At 38.7% G+C, this 19,531-nt stretch overlaps 3 protein-coding genes across 6 annotated transcripts; 2 read left to right on the forward strand and 1 right to left on the reverse strand.

The window, feature by feature from the left end:
• Positions 1-591: 591 nt before the first annotated feature.
• cib2 (calcium and integrin binding family member 2) lies at positions 592-8,206 on the reverse strand. 4 transcript variants are annotated; one of them, XM_021320970.2, is made up of 6 exons: positions 7,826-8,206; positions 6,017-6,051; positions 3,241-3,308; positions 1,531-1,678; positions 1,234-1,429; positions 592-1,125 (listed from the first exon to the last, which is right to left on the reverse strand). In XM_021320970.2, exons 1-6 carry the CDS (start codon positions 7,846-7,848, stop codon positions 1,104-1,106), a joined length of 492 nt encoding a protein of 163 aa, XP_021176645.2. In that variant the 5' UTR covers positions 7,849-8,206; the 3' UTR covers positions 592-1,103. The 4 variants fall into 4 exon arrangements, with proteins under 4 accessions (XP_021176645.2, XP_012726876.1, XP_021176644.1 ...); XM_012871422.3 differs by having other exon boundaries at positions 3,197-3,308; positions 7,826-8,201; XM_021320969.2 differs by lacking the exon at positions 6,017-6,051 and having other exon boundaries at positions 3,197-3,308; positions 7,826-8,201.
• Positions 8,207-9,358: 1,152 nt separating this feature from the next.
• lrrc61 (leucine rich repeat containing 61) lies at positions 9,359-13,457 on the forward strand. The gene is made up of 9 exons (XM_012871493.3): positions 9,359-9,616; positions 10,562-10,657; positions 10,744-10,890; positions 10,984-11,044; positions 11,420-11,505; positions 11,586-11,651; positions 11,768-11,836; positions 11,981-12,106; positions 12,748-13,457. The coding sequence occupies exons 1-9, from the start codon at positions 9,589-9,591 to the stop codon at positions 12,852-12,854; spliced, it is 786 nt and encodes a 261-aa protein (XP_012726947.1). The 5' UTR covers positions 9,359-9,588; the 3' UTR covers positions 12,855-13,457.
• A 3,654-nt stretch (positions 13,458-17,111) lies between these two features.
• On the forward strand, positions 17,112-19,228 carry idh3a (isocitrate dehydrogenase (NAD(+)) 3 catalytic subunit alpha). Its single transcript, XM_036145009.1, is given in 5 exon segments — positions 17,112-17,204; positions 17,362-17,476; positions 17,689-17,942; positions 18,898-19,031; positions 19,129-19,228. Coding segments are annotated over 5 exon segments (687 nt in total). The 5' UTR covers positions 17,112-17,120.
• Positions 19,229-19,531: the final 303 nt, after the last annotated feature.

Here is a 19,531-nt window from a genome sequence, read left to right on the forward strand (position 1 = left end):
CTGTACATTTTCATTACGCCTTGCATCATCTGTAAGGTCTTGACACAGAGAGGGGGGGATTATGATCCTCCACCTCAAAACTCTAAACACTATAAATTGTGAGCTGTAAGATGGAAACCAGTGTGGCGTAGTGATATGAAACATAGCAAAGAGGGCAGCTAATGCTGCAGAGTGCAGGGGTGTACACAGAGATATATATCTTACACGCATTGCTCAAGTGAATCCTGTAAGCTGTAAGCAGTGCCTGTTTGGTTCCCTAACCCCTGTTGCATGCTCAGCAGGCACACACAGCCCATGACCTAACCTGATTCACTGGTATTATGTGAAAGAGCAACGTAACCAATTTTAATACACAACTAACATTTGTGTATTAAAAATCCTTCTTTAAATTGGTGTTATGCAGTTCCAATTTTCAGAGAAGCCGTCTTTTGATTTTATATTCAGCTTTAAACCATGGTTGAAATACATCACACTGTTTGTAATGAATGTATACAGTCATATTCTATGAATAAGAATAGTGCTGTTTATTTAATTTGTTTTAGTAACTTAATTCACAAAGTGAAACGCATAAAAAAATTATTACACACTGACTGATGTTTTCAAGCCTTTATTTTTTTGTTAATTATGAGGATTTCCCAATGACAGCTAATGTAAATGTTTAGAATGAAAATATTGAGACAATGAGAAAACATTTTTAGTAAGGAAATATAGGCTTAATGAAAAGTATGTCTAATACCTGCTTAAATGTTGTTATTTTTCAAAGGTACTTTTAACCTGACAAACAAGTCAATGGAATGCATGTTCTCCTTTATTGAATGAGGGCTTCAATTTTTTTATTGAATTAGTGAAACAAATTTACTTTTTGACACATTTGATAAACTGTGATCCAGTGTGTTAAAACAAATCACAATCTTTGAAAAATTTGGGATCTTACTTTACTTTTCCTCAAAACTGTTGGCATGTTTTATTTTGGTAAATCTACATTGAGAAGAGTAGACTCTGTTAGACTGGAGACCAGAATGGTGCTGTGCAATGAGAGATGGCTCTAGTCGAGTCCCCGGGTTCATCAAGCTGCTCACATCAAAACTGTCAAACCACTCATTTCAGATTCGGATATGAAAGGTACTGGAAGAACAAAATCACAGCATGAAAGCTAGTGTTAATTTCAACCAACTGAAAGGGATCTTACTGTAAAAACAACACTAAAACATCAACCGTATTAATCAGCATTACCTTAAAAAATCTGGAGCCCTGGATATCATATTTTCAAAGTCAGCGTAGGAGAGTTTATTGTCTCCATCCAAATCTGCCTCCTCGATGGTTTTCTCACACACCAGTTCAACCTCCTCAGGAGTCAACTCCTCCTTTGTCAGCCTATTTAGAGTCTTCTCAAGGTCCTCCTTACACAGGTAATTATCCACATTGAAATCTAAGAGCAACATAAATCTCAGGAAATTATTGGCAAACATAATTTATCACAATGAAATTTGATAACACATACAAAAAAAACATTTTACATGCTGTTGTTACCATATATCTTAAAGGCGTATATGGCCTTAAGTTCTCTTGGAGCCATTTCACTGAGGACAGAGAACATATCCACAAATTCATTGAAACTGAGGTTTCCCATCCCATCCTCTGAGAATGACTCCACAATCCGGTTGCGAAATGGGTTTTCCTGCACATCAGACCAAATAATCAAATGAATGAAAATGATGCTACACAAAATGTACCAAAAATCTTCTTTCATATGAGAAATACTTCTAAGTTTAGTAGCCAAAAAGTTTGGTAAAACAATAGATTAATAAAACAACATCTTCAAATAGTTTTAGGTACAGTCATGTGACTTTACATAATGCATTTGTTGCCTTTTAGCCACACTTAAACCTTCCTGATCAACAAACAAATTTTAAAAGTAGAAAAAGATTTACCTATAAGCAAAACAAACAGCAGTTTTCAAATGTAATTTCATGTATCAAGAGAACAAAAGCTATGCAAAATAAACCTGGCCCCATGTGAAAAAGTAATTTATCCCTGTTGGCAACGGGTCACAGGTGACCCATCGAATCTTATTCTTGACTTCAAAGCCATGCAGCTCCTACCGTAGACTTCTCTTTTAATAACTCTTGTTTCAAGATGGTCATCTAGGCCCTCCTCCTTTGATTACATAGCTGGTCAAAAGAGATTTGACCAATGTTATTCACCATGGCCCATTTCTCAAACCCCTTCCTCCTCCTGTTTTGAGCTACGTTGGTCGGACCAGTCAGTTTAGATGAGCATTGCGACATGTAAAGATTGTAGCCTGTGAAATTTCCGTCACATGGATGTATCGCTTGTGGGGCAGGACACTTAAAAAGCTCATTGGGTTGCTGCACTCTCCGTGCATCCTTGTGCATAAAGCCAGCTTTTGGTGTTAGACATACATTTTCACCAGGAAATATGTCAAAAGCTTCTGGAAAGACCCAGATAGCAACAGAGGAAGCAGTAGAGTTTGTCACAAGAGTGACAATGTTTTTTATGATTACTTATCATAAAGGTTTTGGAGAGCACCTGGACATACCTACAGAAAAACAGGTCTAGAATAGTAAATTCTTTATCATATTGCATTAAAATTTGAACACAAAAGACTTGTCTCATTTGGCTCCCTTATTTTTCAGCTAGAATCTCCTTGCATCAGCCTGCAGCTGCATGTTGAAGAAAGAAACAAGAGCAAAACAAATTGTGTGTTCCAACTTCAATAACTAAAAACTGGTTTCCAGAAGACCATACTGGACTTCTTTGTTTAAAACTGTAAAAAGTTACCTTTACAGAGACACTAAGCTTTTGCCTCTACTCCAAAGGGTTCAAGAGGTCTTTGTCTGATATTAAGACGTGTTTGTTAAAGAAAACGGAAGAAATCTGTGTGGGTGGGTCCTTTTTCTTGGTATTGTAGTAGAATCAGTCATAGAGTTGGATCAATGAACTATAAAGACCTTTGGCCTCTTTTTTTGACTCAGGATTAGTCAAATTAAATCATATTACAGTTAAATCAATTCTGCCATTTAATTAAGGCCTATTGATTAAATAATAGTTAACAGTTTAGGCTGCAGGAGAAAATCAAAGAACAAGCAAAAGGTCAGAAAATATGATGTTTTTGCATAAGCTTTTGATAAAAATCAAAAGTCAAAATCTATTAGCACAATTAACTTCTTTATACCTTTAATTCTGGCATGTCGACAATCAACGCTAACGGCAGCTTACAATCAGGCTCGTTAGTGTAGTCCATTGGTACAAGATGTGGAGCCAACTCATGGTATCTGCTGTGCAACCTAGGATATAATGTGAAAAAGATTTTAACAAGTGTAATGTTGTATATATTTTGCAAAACATACTTTATTAGCAAATGTATTTGCTCCCATTCCTAATCTATTCTGTTAAATATGATGTCAACCAATCCACTGCAGCTACAAAAGCTTTATCTCTTCTGGTAAGGTTGTCTCCAAGGTTTAGGAGTGCAAGTATGGAAATGTTTTACCCTTTACCCTGAACCGTATTTGTTATACGAGAAGGCTGTTCCACATTTTCTGCACTAAATCATTTCCAAGGTATTCTACTGGGTATAGGTCAGGACCCTATGCAGACCAGTCAGGTTCTTCCACACTAATCTTGCACATCATATCTTCATGTCCAACGTGACTGATGCACAGTCATGTTGGACAAGAAAGGGACCGTATCCAAACAAATTTGGGAGCAGGGAATTGTGTTTAATATCTTGGTATCCAGAAGAATTAAGAGCTTCTTTTAGCTCCCTAATATTAGCACCACACCATAACAACCCTGCACCTAACTTAACACTGGAAACCTTGCAGCCAGGGAAGTGTCGTGGGTGGGGTCTGCTGACTTTGCATCCTATCACTTTATTACGATTGAATTCACAGGGCGCTAAGGATGACCAATTCTTTCACAAATCTTTATAGAATCAGCCTGCATGACGTCATGCTCAGTAATATACACTTGGGAGTCATTAGATTACCTGAGTTCAATGAATTGGATCGGTGAGTCAACAGTTTTGGCTTTAAAGTGTATATTTTAACATTCTTTGTTGCTGTCAAGTTAGAGCTCCCTTGAAAAACAAAGAAAATAAGCCTTATATTGGGAATTTGTGGAAATGAATGCCACACCTTTTACCCATTGCAATTGAGGAAATTTTCTTTTAAAGGGAAAGTAGGCCATGCAAATGTAGTTTGTGTTGCCGCCATGCCAAAAAGGAACCTGCAGAAACCTGTTTAGTATTATTTACATCAGTTATTCATTGTGCAGATATTACGCAAATATCTGCAAAGGCCGTGTTTAACTAAAGCCTGTTTTACCCAACGTTCCTTCTGCTCTCAGGGCAAAATGTGATTACCTCAGTTTGATGTGACCCAGAGCTCTATTTATAGAACGTCAGAGCGTGCAAGACTCTTTTATGCACTCTGCTGATGTTCACCTTTGCTATAACAACCTTCTTCATGGATCTTCATCTAATTTCTTTCAGCAGCGTTATTTTTCAGCTCCCAGGACAACTGAGAACAGATACTGAAACATGAGCACCACTAGTCATCCCCATGAAAAAGAAATGCAGGCTGATTTTACATATCAGTCCGCTGGCGAGAGACAAGAAGACAGACGTGATGCTGCCCTTCAAGTCATTGATTATACAAATGTGCAAGTGGCGCATCGTAATTTCCTGTCAAGATCGTGATACGAGATAGAAACATGGGCCTTCTTTTGGCTGCCGTCTTTCAAAGGGTTAGGTATTCACAAAGACACTACTGTGCAAGAAAACCATGTAGCTCTCCAAGTTTAAGGTAATAGCCTTAAACTTTCATTTTGTAATGAAGTTTCTGGCAATACTTGTCTGTTCACCGTCATTGACAACCGTGTTTGCAGTTCTCTCTGCGTTTCCTGACTGCATCTTTCCTCTACAGGCGATGATGCTGATAATCACTTAGGAAACACTTTATGCAAACAACATCGAGCTTTATATGGTAACAAACGTTTGTGTGAGTTTTAGGGACTTAATATATCTAAACTTCAGACTAAAAGGGAACAGTGTCAAAGTAAACGTAGCTTAGGTGTGTTGTGTTAGGTGATACGAGAAGGGGAGTTCTGGGAAGAGATCAATAAACCGACTTAAGAAGAACTTTACCCCAGTACTCAAATTATAGCTCTTTCTACATAAATGGTAGCAGAATATTATTCCCAAAACTTCTGTTTCATAAAGCACACTTTTATTTGGTTTATCAAAGCACAAATCCCATGTGAAATTCCTTTGATCGGAACTGGTAAGATATGAAGACACGCTGTTCTAAGGTGTTCCCAGGCTATCAGGGGTGTAGAGTCCTTAAAGGTGAGTTCTGGGTCTGCTTCAAGGGTCACACCTTGAAAACCTCCAAAGAGATCTCCTTTTTTTTAGTCACGGCCAATATACTGTAACAATTGGTAAGAAAAAAATGTAGACGGACCCAAATGGAGATATTTGTTTATATATATATATATATATATATATATATATATATATATATATATATATATATATATATATATATATATATATATTCTTCACAGTGACAGAGTGTGGGCAAGGCCTTAATCAATCTATCCATCTCTCACCACATTCTACCATCACTAATCAACAAGACACCAATATATTTGCACTATTCTGCTTAAGGAAGGGAACAATCTCCTGTTTTCTGGTTAAGAATTATGATCTCAGATTACCTCTCAATAATATGAAGACAAGCTGAAAAACATCTAGTATCACTTATTACAGCTGCAGAGGAACTTAATCAATAAATGCCACTGCAGATATACGCAATAAACATATGGGGGGAAAAGAAACATATTGCAGACCCTTGTATTGCAGGGCAACTGTCATTTAACATACAGACTAACATAATCACTGATATTTTATGGTCGGAGAGTCAAGGGATCAACAGAACAACAGCGTCGCCAAGCAATCAGAAGGAAAGAATGCAAAAATCAAATATCTTACCGCAAAATTTCTTTGCGAGTGAAAAACGTGCAGTCCTGCAATACGAGGAAACAGCAAATCAGAGCGTCAGTGCAAAAGAAATACTGTATATACTTCAATCAGTCATGACATTATGGCTACCAACAAGTGAAATCAATCAGAAGGATCATCCCCTCATCACGTCAGCTGTTATTAGATTGCCTACTGAGGAACAGTGATGAGCTTTCAACGGGCTCATTGCTGTAGATAGGGAGGGGACAGAGGTGCCCGTCCTGGTCATAATACTATGCCTCGTTGTCAGTTTGTTGATAATGAGGGATTTCTCTGAGACACTGAGTTAAGTATAACATCAGTCTGCATCAGACATTCAGTGACCCACCTGCTGAATCATATTACATAGCTTTACAGCCCATCTAAATTACTACAGAAAGCTAATCCGAGTGTCTGGTTTCTCTCAAGCGATGATGGCTGTGAGAGTATACCCAGCAATATGATCTACTGTTGCCTAACACATATGTGTTAACATCCAACAGCCTGACAGGAGGCACCTCGGTTTACATCAGCCTTTTATACTGAGCTGTCTGACCGTTGCTCCGGGGGTGTAAGAAAAGGCCTTAACAGCTGCTGCGTTCTAGTAACACGGCGTACTGTAGATGTCTGGGGTATTACAATAGTGCTGTCTGACACTGATAGTATACCAATATTTGTGTAAATGACCCTTAAGATCAGATAGATGCCTAAGCTTAAGGTGTCAGGCCCTAAAACAACTGAAGATGGCAAAAATACGAACACAGCAGAACAGAAAGCATGAGATTCTAAGAGGCGCTTTGGAAGAGCCAGGGTAGTAACCAGAGAGGCTCTTGATTCCGCTAAACTGAGTCCTGAGAGTAGAGTTTCACAGCATATCACTGTCTTGGCATCAATGATTAATCCCACGGCAAATCACAAGGGGGACCGCTGCACATGGAGCCGTGTATTTTCAGAGGAATACTTGGATTATTGGTTAAAGGGGACAAAAACATATTCCAACTTTGCGTTTCTGTGCACTTGTAGTCAAAGCAAAGACTTTGCAATGGAAATTGAATGGGTAATTTTAGTAACTTTATCTGAAGGGTGAAGGTGTTCAGGATAAATTTGATTTTACATATATCACCTTCTTTGGCTCAGTTTTCAATATCAAATAGCACGAAAAGAAAAGGTATACGGTAACAGAAACAGATATGGGTTACTTATAAAACCACGGTTGCTTTTAAATTCTGTGAGTAAAATAGTTGGAGTAGTGAAATTCACTTTTTCTGTCATTCCTCTTGTTTTGCATTTTTAAAAATGCAAAAAAAAATCAGTCAGCAAGAGACAGAAGTAACCTATTTTTAGTTAGTTAGTGCTCATCAATGAACATATATCAGGCTTGCATGCACGCATGTTTTTTTTCTCTATGACGGATTAAATGCTCCAAAACTGAGGACTCTTGGCGTTTTTGGTCTATAAATAAACCAAAAGGGTGGATTTTTTTCAAGCTCATTAAAAATAAGATGAATATGATATGTAGCAGGAAGGGAAATAATCTTTTTTTAGCCTTTTACACTCCTTAGAATAAAATGTTTTATTTTGAACACAATCAAAAGCAGTAGGTCAGACGTCAAAGAAAACCAGAAACCTGGAAAAGCCTGTTTAAGCTTCTGTAACATTTTATACTGTTTTTTAAATGCCTCGCTTACAATATGTGCTATAGGTCTGAAAGAAATCTAGTGGAGCATTTTATTTTTCTTAATTCATACATCTGTTACCATCACCTGTCATATTACAAACAAAGGCAGGCCTCCGTCTTACCTGATAAGCATCAAGCTGTTCATCGGTGAAGATTGTTTGCTTATTACCCATCTTTATCAAGTAATCTGTTGCTTGTACACATTCAAAGCAAAGAACGTCCACCGCCTTTTCTCAAAGAAAGGCATTTATAGGGTTGGCGGAGTCAAAGTCTCCGCACAAGGTGAGTTGAGTGATGTTGCAAGGACTCAAAAAAGATTGCTGTCGATGTCCATTCAGGATATGCCCGCCATGAGAACAAATATTTGATGGAAAGGAAATTTGAAAAAAAAAAAAAAAAAAAGAGAGAAGAAAGAAGAACAAGTGTCCTGTCACGGTCGAGCCAGAGCTGTGGATTTCATCTGTGAACTCTGATGAGAGCAAGCTGATCTGCATCTCCTTAAGAACCCAGGTGGGGTTTCCACCGGAGTGCTGACAAACCAATCAGACAAGCCAGATGCCGATAAATAAATAAACACGAGCTAGAACCTGCTGGTAATAAAAGGTGGAAATAACAGCCAAAAAGGCCTCTTAGATAAGACCTCTTAATCAGCTTTAACTTTTTAATGATAAACTAAAACAGTTGTTATTATTAGGAGATCATTATGTAATAAGTAGGTTTAGTTGCTTGTTGTTTTGTCTTCCTCAAGATTGAGTCGGCCACGACAGAACAGTTCTGGATTAAAAATAATTTTTCTATTGGTCTTTTTAGTTGTCACCTGTAAGCCATTATCCTCAAAATGAACAGAGCCAAACGCTTAACATATATAAGTCTGAGTTTTAACGATTCTAGATAGTATGAGTTTAACTGTTAAAATTCCAGAAATGAATTAACTTTTTACTGTTTTAACTTATTGAGATAAAACTAGCAGTTTGTTAAATTAGTCATACTGAATCATTCATAAGGAAAGCATGATTGGTTGGCTACAGACCGAAAAAAAAAAAATAATAATTTGATGGACTCTATCTGTGGTTTGATGTTTAACTATCATATTCGATTTTCGTGGTAGAAACAGTGATTTAAAGATCTCAACATTTTTTTTTAAATAAATAACTTTTGCCAGTTAGACGTTTAATAATAAGAAGTTGAATAGAATGAATTAATAAACTGAAACTTTGTTTTATTGAAGAACCTGTTGCACAAGAAATCAAATAAGAGTTCAAGTTATCCTCATATCCCTGCTGCTCAGAGATAATCGCCTTGAGATACAACGATGATATTAATAAGTTAGTCATGCTGAATCATTCATAAGGAAAGTATGATGTGTACAGATTCAAAAAAAGGGAACAATTTGATAAACTCTATCTGTAATTTGATGTTTTTCTATCATTTTAAATTTTCATGGTAGAAAAAATTATTTAAAGATCTATAAAAATATAATAATAACAAATTAAACCATGTCAACATTTTGTCAGTTAGCAGTTTATTAATAAGAAGTTGAATTGAATGGATGCATGAATTAATAAATGAACTGAAACTTCATTTTATCGCAGAACCTGTTGCACCTGGGATCAAATCAAACTTCCATTTATCCTGGCGTCCCTGCTGCCCAGAGATAAGCGCCTGTCTCCCTCTCCACCGCCGCTGAGCTGCACCGACTGGTGCCGTGATGTCCGTCTCTAATCCACCTGCCCGTTATTACGGCGCCAATGAGCGTGTCCTAATCCCATCTCTGGACAAATGATCATTTCACACGTCCCGAATAATTCCTGCCTAGCCCGGCGCTGGTTCAGCTGTCACCCTTTGTGACGCCTGCTTTGATCGGCCACCGTCAACGTTGCCCGGCATGGACTGTAAGCGGGAAAAGGAGCAGGGTGAGTTGGGGACGGGTAGCTTGTTGCTAGGCTACTGCGTTAGCCGCCAGCTAGCAGAAGCTGTGCTAACCGGAGCTAGCCGGTGTCTTGAGATTAAAAACGGAGCTAACCGCGCGTTCTGGGGGCTCGTCACGCCCCCCTTGCGTGGCTCCGTCACGTTGGGAGAAAAAAAGCCAAAGTGGGCACTGCTTTTTTATTTTTATTTTATCCAAAAACACCCGCTGTGTTGTTACGTGTCGAATGTTTAGCATAATTTCTACTAGCCGCTGCCATAGGAACGACGCTCGGTGCTAACGCACACAAAAGGCAGCTAGCATCCGGTTACTGTTAGCTGACCGTGAAGAAAGTTCACATTTTCCCAAGCGATTCCTCTCCGATGCAGGCCATATATGGTGCTCTGCGCGATACTGTTATTTATACTTTTGTTATATCTTTCCTTTCAATGAGTCCAACAGTTTAGAAATGAGCCAGCTAAACACACTTGGAAACATAACAGGCTGCTATGCAAATATAAGCAGACACGATTATCGTCCTCTCTGGTTTTAAGTGAGAGCGACGATCCATGTGTAGGACTCTCGCTGCCTTGAGCACACTAGAGCTAACGCATCTCTCCTGAGCTGTTACTCATGCGTGCTGTTTGAATTATAATATTACACAGCTGCGAACACATCAGCACATCTGTCTGTTTGCTGGCAAACTCTCCTGAGGAGCTGTGTGCTAAATATGCTGTCAGGAAAAACAAAAAAGTAATAATAATAATAATAATGTGCTGCTTGGCTTGCATCAACCCCCCCTACCACACTTAACAGAACGAACATTGCTTGCAGCGTTTTCTTTTGCAGTGCTGAGTCACAACTGAAGGGATGTGTAGTTGTGCTGGGTGTATAAGAATAGAAAGTAAATATGCTTTGTTTTGTACCATCTTGTCACCCTGATTCCCCTCAGATGCAGACTGTGAGAGGATAACCGCTGTGCTGCTGAAGTCTCGAACAGGGGAATTCGATTTAGAGTCCATACTGTTTCTTAAACTCCGTGGTCTCGGTAAGGATTGCTGTTCTACTATGTGACGATCATATGTACTGTTAGTGTTATTGTAAAAAAAAAAAAAATGCTTTTATGTCTTTGAGGCATACATGACCTTGGATGCATCGGGGAATGTGTGAACTTGGAGCGGCTGGACCTATCGGGGAACAATGTCACGAACCTGGGACCTCTGGCGTCCCTTCGGCTTCTTTCTGTGCTTAATTTGTCTGCCAACAGAATCTCTAACATAGGTAAGGCACAGAGGCGGCATTTCACGTTCACTTTTCTTCGAAGAGACGTGTTAAAATTCTTTGTTTCTGTTCTCTGATTGCTTGTTTTCCCAGAGCCACTTCACAGCTGTGAAAATTTACAAAACCTAAATTTAGCTGGTAATGTTATATCCAGGTAAGTGTGTCACACGTTTGCATATTATTGTCGATGTAAAACAATATGTTAATATTCTAAAAATAAAAAAAGATATAAAAACGAATGTTTTGAGCTCATTTTAGTTGATTAATGTCCCATGTTGTAAATTGGATAAAGTTGTTCTGCCATTAATTGAATCATAGTAGTTTTTGGAATTTATGCAAAAAATCAGACATAATCCCTTTAATGTTTTCAGCTCATTTTGATATACTTTGAAATCTTTTTCAATATGATATGAAGATTTTGTCACATGTTTGTTATTATTATTATTATTATTATTATTATTATGTGAGGCGTGTGCGGACCTGGTTTCTAAAACAGTTGCCTTACTTCTACCGTGTTGCTTTTCAACAGCACTGAGAGCCTACATTGCCTTGTCTCTCTAAAAAAGCTGGAAAGCATCCGTCTGAGAGACAACACGTACAACTACAGTAACCCAGGTAACTTGCGAGGACTTCGTTTGAGATTCCAGGTGAGCGAGAAAATGGGGATTGACGTTCTTTGCCGTTGGTTTTGTCAGTGTGCAGGAGCGCGTCATACAGAGCTGTTGTACTTGAGATGTTCCCGAACATCAAAGTGCTGGATGGTAAGATTTTACATTTTTTCTGTTCCTTCGATTCTTTAACTAGACAGCATTATCACTGTTGAACGCATTGCTCTGTTTTGGCTAAATATGGTTTCATTACTCGCTTTAAATTGCAGGAGAGAGAGTCGTTGGACGAGGAAGTGAACTGTACCAGCTATGCAAAGACATCGACGAGACCATTAAAGGTGTTACTTTTTATTTTCGTCCGCAGCAAACACGCTCGCGTTCGTTCACCAACAACACTCTTACACAGATATGCATTTAATGTAATGGGTTTTTTTTTTTTCCTAAAATACCTTTGCACTGTTTGTTTTTCTCTAAATGATCAGCTGGTTCATACAAGAACGGGCAGCTGATCGAACATCCGGATTGCAAGCCGTGGGTGGACGAAGGTTACTGGGAGATAAAGCGATCAAACAATGCCATTATCGAAGAAGCCTACAAACAGTTCAACGGTGAGAGCTTCACTGGGTTTCCTCTAGGAACGTGTTTTTGCGTAGTTATACCATTTGTCAACTGCTGGTCTTACACCTTTGCGTCTATTACAGGTGAAAATCAATAAATTAGAAAAGTTGATTTAAAAAATATATACATATATCCAGTATCTGACCAAAGTGGGTAACCCCCAGATTTAACACACCTGCCCCATATGCAGGTGTGTTAAACCTTGTGACGCTACGGGTCACATGACAGCGGGGAGGAAAGGGCGCTAATTGCGCACAATTTGGATGTTTTTTTTTTTTTTTAACTTAGGTGTATACTCACTTTTCAGCACTTTAGACCTTAATGGCTTTGTGTCAAGGTTTTTTTGAGGGGGCAACAAACATACACTGTTACACGAGCCGTACACTGACTACTTTATATTGTTTCGGATCTTCAGTGTCGTCCCAGGAAAATATATGATAAAAATGTTTACAAGAATGTGAGGGGTACTGTAGTCTGTGAGATATTTTGTTATGTGTACTGGTTCTCCTTTTAGGTTTCACTTTTTAAAATTAATTACTGACGTGAACTACTTCTACAATTCTATTCTAGTTAACAGAGATGCAGCTGTTTCATGTTATTCATAACCCCCCCCCCCACCTTCCTCACGCAGATGTTCTTCATGAATGCAGACTCCTGAACAACAGAGCCTCTCACGTGATTTCCCAAACCGAGAGATCCATGAGCTTGAAGAAGCAGCCAAAGCAATATGCCATCTGAACGGGGCTATTTTTTTTTTTTGTACACACCTTTTGCAACATTCAGCAGCCTTTTTTGCTTTCTAATGATGTACTATGACAAATGTACTGTAGCTTTTTCAATAACCATGCTATATCCAAATGCTTTATAAAGATCATTGCCTGATACACATGCTCTATGCCGCAGAGTGTGTGTGCCAACTTCGCTGTGACTGTATTCTCATCCTATGCATTGGTTTAATAGAATAAATCTGTAGGTGGTTTGAAAACCTCCCCTCATGCTGATAGCCCTCAGTTTGGTTCAAAGATGTCTTAACTTGCACCATGTGCATTTTGTACAATGCTGTAGCCAGAGGTTCTGCTGGGAGCTATGCTGCCTACAAGAATTTGTATCAGTCTTTACTTACAGGGAGTTTTAAATTTTACATTGCTGGTTAGTTTAAAGAGTAATTTTGCCCTGCTGTGTAGGTTCTTGTTGTTGTGTTTATCCAAAGAGTGACTGAATGATTGTTTTGACCCTTTCTCCTTGTTTTGCTTTTGTTTTTTGTTTTTTTTTAACATAAGGTCTGTGTGCAACCAACTTCTTGAAAATATATTATTTATAAGCCCGTAAAAGTGCATTTGATTCTGACTTCTGTGGTGATTTAGAATAAATTCTGAGAATATCCATATCAACATAGCTCAATTTCCACAATCAGACATGCTTAATGTTGGAAATGTTTCAGTTGCTCTGAGTCCCACAGGCAACGCAATGCTGCCACCTGCTGGTGATTGGCCAATGATCTTACAAAACACCTGTTCAGACTTTAGGCATGGTGGGATTGCTAATATCTATGACAATATGTCATAGATAAGTTGACATTTAGTTCAATGTGTTCCTTAGTTAACTAGACATGACATAAACTAATTATGTGAACAAACATGTCAATACGTAAAGCCATCGGTATGTTTTTACAGTGTTTATTTTGAAAGGCGGAAGCATGCTTTATACTTTAGCTTCACCGCTCATAGCTCTACCTCGGCTACCTCAGAATGGCAGGAAAGGCATGGAGGTCAACGGTATACATGCATAAAAATCATATCAGTTTGTTATATAAAGTCTACTAAATTCCGGGTATTTTGTTTCCAATGTGTTTAATTAGGTTTAAATTAATAAGGGATACAAGACAGACAATGTTTCCTGTGGTTGTCAAAAAGAGCTGCTGCCTTATGGTTACCATAGGAACTCGAGTCCTGCCAAGTTGCCAGTCTTATCTGGCTAACACACAGGCTACCTACATGGGTTATCTGCTCCTTTGCAGAGCATTTTGGCAACAGTTTCTAGCTAATTGTGGAAGATTATTTTCTTGGTCAACATGTTTCAACTGTCTACTGATTATTAATCTGTTGACAAAATTAAGTTTTTCCTTCAATGGAAAGGATAAACAAACCACTGAAAGTAAGTTGTCCCCCTATGTATAATAAAGTGCTATACAATGCTGACTGTCCTTGGTGTTATATCTACATCAGTGTTCAGATGACAGTTGTCGTCTGAACACTGGCATGGCTTCTTCTCAAGCCCCCTTTTTGTGCTAGCTCACTTTATTGCTGACGTCTCTGGACTGTTAAAATGTTGTCTCTCAAAGCAAAACAAAGACAGCGCAGTGTTTCAGTGTGATGTTGGATAAAGAGTTGACACCAACACAGTTTTACTTAAAGCTTATGGTGCATTATTGTGGAAAAAAAACAACCTTTGGTGGTTAAAACGTCAGAAATACAATCATTAGCACTGCAGCCAGAAAAGTTAGAGACACTTCTCATCTTATGGTCTAGAAGAATAAAAGTAAACCTTTATCCTCACTTTTAATTGGACGTGCTATATAAACTCACTGGACAATTTATTAGATATACTTTTTCCACTGTTAGGTAACATGTACCCAACCAGCCAATCAAAAGCCAGCATTTCTGTGCATTTTGGCATCTAGACATGGTGAAGATGACTTGCCGAAGTTCAAACCAAGCATCCGAAACCTGAAGAAAGATGATATCCAGTTAGTAGAAGTTGCGTGTGGGGGGGGGAAGGCCCTGTGGATCTCAGAGGAGAATGGGCTGATTGCTTTGAATTTGATAGAAAGGCAGCAATAGCTTTTACCACCAAGCGATACAGAATACCATCTCTGCAACCACAGCATGCGTAACCTTGAAGCAGAGAAGCTACAGCAGAATGATGATCGCACAGGGTGAGCCTCCTATGACCTAAGAACAGGAAGCCAATGCTGCGGTTCTCACAGACTCACCAGACTTGGACATAACTGTTTGGAAAGAACATTGTCTTGTCCGATGAGTCTCAAATTCACTGGCTAAGAAAGGGTCAGAATTTGCCGTTATTAAACAACACAAAAAAAAGTCCTGTCTCTTGTTGAAAGGTTCACGCTGACGTAATGGTGTGGCTGATATTATCTTGACACACTTTGATGTGCTTAGAACCATTTGAAGATTGTGAAACCACAACACCCTCCCTGAGTAATATTGCTGACCATTTCCGTCCCTTTATAACCACAGCGTGCCCATCTTCGGATTGCTCCTTCCTGCAGAATAATGCACCGTGTTACAAAACTTGTATCTTGAACCGATTTCCTGTACGCGATGGTTAGCTCGCTGTACTACAGTCCCCAGATCCCAGTCCAATAAAGCACCTTTGGGGTGCGATGGAGGGGAAGATCTGCTGCAAATGTGTGATGCTGTCATGTGAACATGAACCAAAACATCTGAGGATTGTCACCAAATCCTTGTTGCAGAATTTTGGCATTTCTGGAGGCGACGGGGTTGTCCCACCCAGTCTTAAAAAGGTGTCCCCAATAAAGTGGACAAGGAGTTTCTATACCAATAAACAAATCAGAATTGTGGCACACTTAAAGGGGATGGTTAGACATCTATTTTTATAACATTGTGGCAATGACATCCTTGCCATTGCCACAACTCTTTGCTAGAGTTTAGTCTTCTTTAGTTATTTTACCAGTCTGTCATCACACCAACGGAGATGCATAGATTCTGAAAAACTGTGAAAGCCTTCTGGGTGGATGGAAATCTGCATAATTTGATTGAATTTGATTTTGTAAGGTGCCTTGAGATGACATGTATCATGAATTGGCACTATATGAATAAAATTGAATTGAATGAAAAGTTGTTCCTCCGGACGATCTTCCTGCATTTGCTTCCTGTTTATGTTTTGTTTGTTTCTCTTGACCATGCTGGTGGAGGTTGCTTCTTTTTCGGTTGTTGCAAAGGCCATCGCTGAGGTGTTACCCTGAATTATTGAAGGAGACTGGTTATTTTAAGTGTTTTTTTTTGTTTTGTTTTGTTTCTTAAGATCGCTTGCAAACTTCTTCTATCTCTTGCTTTCACCCACGATGATGGACGACTTGCGAGTTTTCGTCGCCTGCGCTGCTAAACGTCTTAAAGAGGTTTAACGAAGTGCCGTTGCTGAATTTGCAGGCGTCGCCTCCAGAGGTAGGTAGAGTAGCCAAAAATTATACTCAAGTAAAAGCAGCACTACTTCAACATATTTTTATGTAAAAGTAATAAGAAGTCAGCCAAGAACTTACTCAAGTAAGAGTAAAAAGGTATTTGGTAAGAAGGCTACTCAAGTACTGAATAACTAATCATAACTGATGGTTTGATATTTAAAAATTATGTAATCAGACAGAAAAAAGTCTAAGGTTAAGTCTAAGTTTTGGTATTTTAAAGACAAAAATGAAAAAGATACAAAGAATAGCATGATTACAAAAGAACAAATTAAGGCAGAAGAAACACTTTACTAAATCATCGTTATTCAACATTAAACTTGAAAGCAACACTTAAAGCAGTTAATGTATATTCAGTATGTTAGAACAGTGCAAATCACTATTATTGACAATATCCACCGTTTAGTATACATTCATTTGACGTCCAAATAGCTCAATAAGCTCAGCAGATAAAACATAATTTTAAAACAACAAAGCTTGTATACAAATATGAAGTGTCACTTCAACATAAACTAGATTTTTGTCTCTCTGGTTAATTTTTGGTTAAAACAAGTCTGTTCTTTATTCTTGAAGTTACCTGCTGCAGGTAGAGTGGCCAGAAATTTTACTCAAGTAAGAGTAGCAATACTTGAGTAATGATATAATTCAGGTAAAAAGTTTATATTTGCTTCCAAAGTAACTTTAGATTACTGTGATCCTTTGTACTGGCCTTCACTTTGATGTTGGGTACGCTTAAACCTCAACACAGTCTTTATTGTGATTTCTGTCTCTCTTTTGCCCTACAGATGAGAACTGTTACTTTAATCCCTGGCGATGGTATCGGGCCAGAGATCTCCGCGACTGTCATGAAGATGTTTCAAGCAGCTAAAGTTTTTTTATTTTTTTTTTATTACTGCTGCACTGATTCTTGACAGACAGGGTCAGTGTGAGAAATACAGCTGTCTTTATTATTTTTTCGCTGTTTCTACATACTCTGCATCTTTGAAACAGATCATAGCTCGTTATGTGCGTGTGTTTTTGAACTAGGCGCCCATTCAATGGGAAGAAAGAACAGTTACAGCTGTTCAGGAACCAGGTGGAAAGTGGATGGTTCCTCCTGATGCTAATCAGTCAATGGACAAAACTAAAACTGGCCTGAAAGGTAATCTAAAACGCATTGTTGTTACTAAATGGGAAGGTTTATCAGATTTGGTTCCTTACAATTAGTTTGCTACATATTTTTTCCACTGACAAAAAACCCAAACATTTTCTAATACATTTTAAACTTTGGTTGTAAAGTGGGTTTTAAATAGAAAAAAGTTTCCTCAGACAAGTTTATTCGGTGGCTATTTTTTGACCGTTTTAAACCTGCAGGTCCTTTGAAAACACCGGTAGCGGCAGGCCATCCCTCCATGAACCTGCTTCTGAGGAAGACATTTGACCTCTATCAGGCCCGTATTAAGACAATGTGGTGCCCCTGGGCACTATACCTCATAATCCGGCCCTGCCTCTATGGTAATGTGCGTCCCTGTGTGTCCATCAAGGGTTACGACACACCATATACCCACGTGAACCTGGTCACCATCAGGGAGAACACAGAGGGTGAGTACAGTGGGATTGAACATGTGGTAAAAACCCTTCATTTGAAATCTTGCATTTTCTTGGGTCATTTAATAAACTTTATTATAAAAACGTCCTAAACTCACTGCTGTTTTTGTTGACAGCGACTTACTAATAGACTGTGGTGTCTCTGCATTCAGGGCCAGTGGGGCCTGGCAACACCAGATGTCGCTGTGGAGCTCAATGTTCTTGATAATCAGTGGGACTTTGGTCGTTCCTCAGAGACTAATATTGTAAAAAAGGCTGACTCCCTTACCAATACATTTCTGTTATAAACATTTGTATCTATATATCTAAGTCTGACAGAAAACTGACAAGCTCAGTAGGCTGAATCCTCTTGAGATGCTTTGATATTGGGGCCGGCCCACCAACATCTGTTTAAATAATCCATCCATCCATTTTCTGACCTGCTTAATCTCTCATGGGGTCGCGGGGGTAGCTGGTACCTATCTCCAGTGTTCACTGGGCGAGAGGCGGGGTTGTTTAAATAATGAACAACTAAAATCGCAGTGTGCATGCCCAGCATGCTCTCAGTAGACAGCCGTGGGGCACAAATCCTGTGGCCCCAAGCCTGGATCGTCCAATCAAAATGCTGGAAATGCACAGCTTAGGTTTATGTTCTGCTGGATAGTGTGCGACCATCTAGTGTTGGTTGTCCTTGCTAGCTCATTGAAGGGTCGATGCAAACCTTCTCTGTTTAATATATGAACATTATGAGTGAGCCTTTATTTGTCATTTTAAGTATACAAATTAAATTACATTTAGCTTATCTAAAATGGTTGGTTTATGGTAACTTATCTGTTTAATAAAAAATGTATCAAAGTCAGGTATGTGCATCGAAAAAAAAATTTGTTGCTGCTATAGGTGTTGAGTTTTTGTGCCCCAAATAACTTATCATGCCAGAGACGCCACTGCAACAGATATTGATTTAAACAACAACTTCTGCTGCGCCTCTCCTTTCAGATTGTTGATGGGGTTGTGCAGAGTATTAAGCTCATCACAGAGCGAGCCAGCCAGCGCATCGCAGAGTATGCCTTAGAATATGCAAGAAACAATCAGAGGGCCAGCGTCACTGCTGTTCATATGGCTAATATCATTTACATTGCATTTCTCTCTACAGATTTCATTTAAGCTTGTGTCATGTTAAAGGTGCTGTGTGTCGTGTTAAAAGTGACTGTCCGTCGCTCTCTGAAGGCGTATGTCAGATGGACTTTTCCTGCGAAAGTGCAGAAAGGCCGCAGAGAAGTACAAAGATATCAAATTCAATGAGATGTAGCTGGACACTGTGCCTTAAAGTAAGTTCTATTTGAAATTAGTTAAGTTGTTCTTGTTTTATTGAGACTGTTGCTGGTACGAGATTCTCGCTAAATAGAGGGTCACAGTTTCGTGGTATTTATTGCAAAACTTCTTACATCATCTAAGTGCTTTTATTCAAGCATAAAAGTTAGTTATTTTGACCACTGCAAAACATTGATTAAGACAGTTATGATAATTACTGTATTATGACTATGATAGCAATCCTAAATGTTCTATAGAGAATATCTTACGTTGTTTTTTTTACTGAGGTTTCAAAACAGTATTAGAATGACTGGTGGCA

The sequence above is a fragment of the Fundulus heteroclitus genome, chromosome 2 (genome assembly GCF_011125445.2).
Source record: "Fundulus heteroclitus isolate FHET01 chromosome 2, MU-UCD_Fhet_4.1, whole genome shotgun sequence".
In the NCBI taxonomy this organism is placed as follows: domain Eukaryota; kingdom Metazoa; phylum Chordata; class Actinopteri; order Cyprinodontiformes; family Fundulidae; genus Fundulus; species Fundulus heteroclitus.

Bases quoted from the DNA above. Each gene is read 5' to 3' on its own strand.
- cib2 (XM_012871422.3), bottom strand. From the start codon at position 7,876: ATGGGTAATAAGCAAACAATCTTCACCGATGAACAGCTTGATGCTTAT. The intron at 6,052-7,825 runs GTAAGACGGAGG...CTCGTATTGCAG, and splicing joins AACAGCTTGATGCTTATCAG to GACTGCACGTTTTTCACTCG. The intron at 1,430-1,530 runs GTAACAACAGCA...TGTTGCTCTTAG, and splicing joins ATACGCCTTTAAGATATATG to ATTTCAATGTGGATAATTAC.
- lrrc61 (XM_012871493.3), top strand. From the start codon at position 9,589: ATGGACTGTAAGCGGGAAAAGGAGCAGG. The intron at 10,891-10,983 runs GTAAGGCACAGA...TTGTTTTCCCAG, and splicing joins CAACAGAATCTCTAACATAG to AGCCACTTCACAGCTGTGAA. The intron at 12,107-12,747 runs GTGAGAGCTTCA...TTCCTCACGCAG, and splicing joins AGCCTACAAACAGTTCAACG to ATGTTCTTCATGAATGCAGA.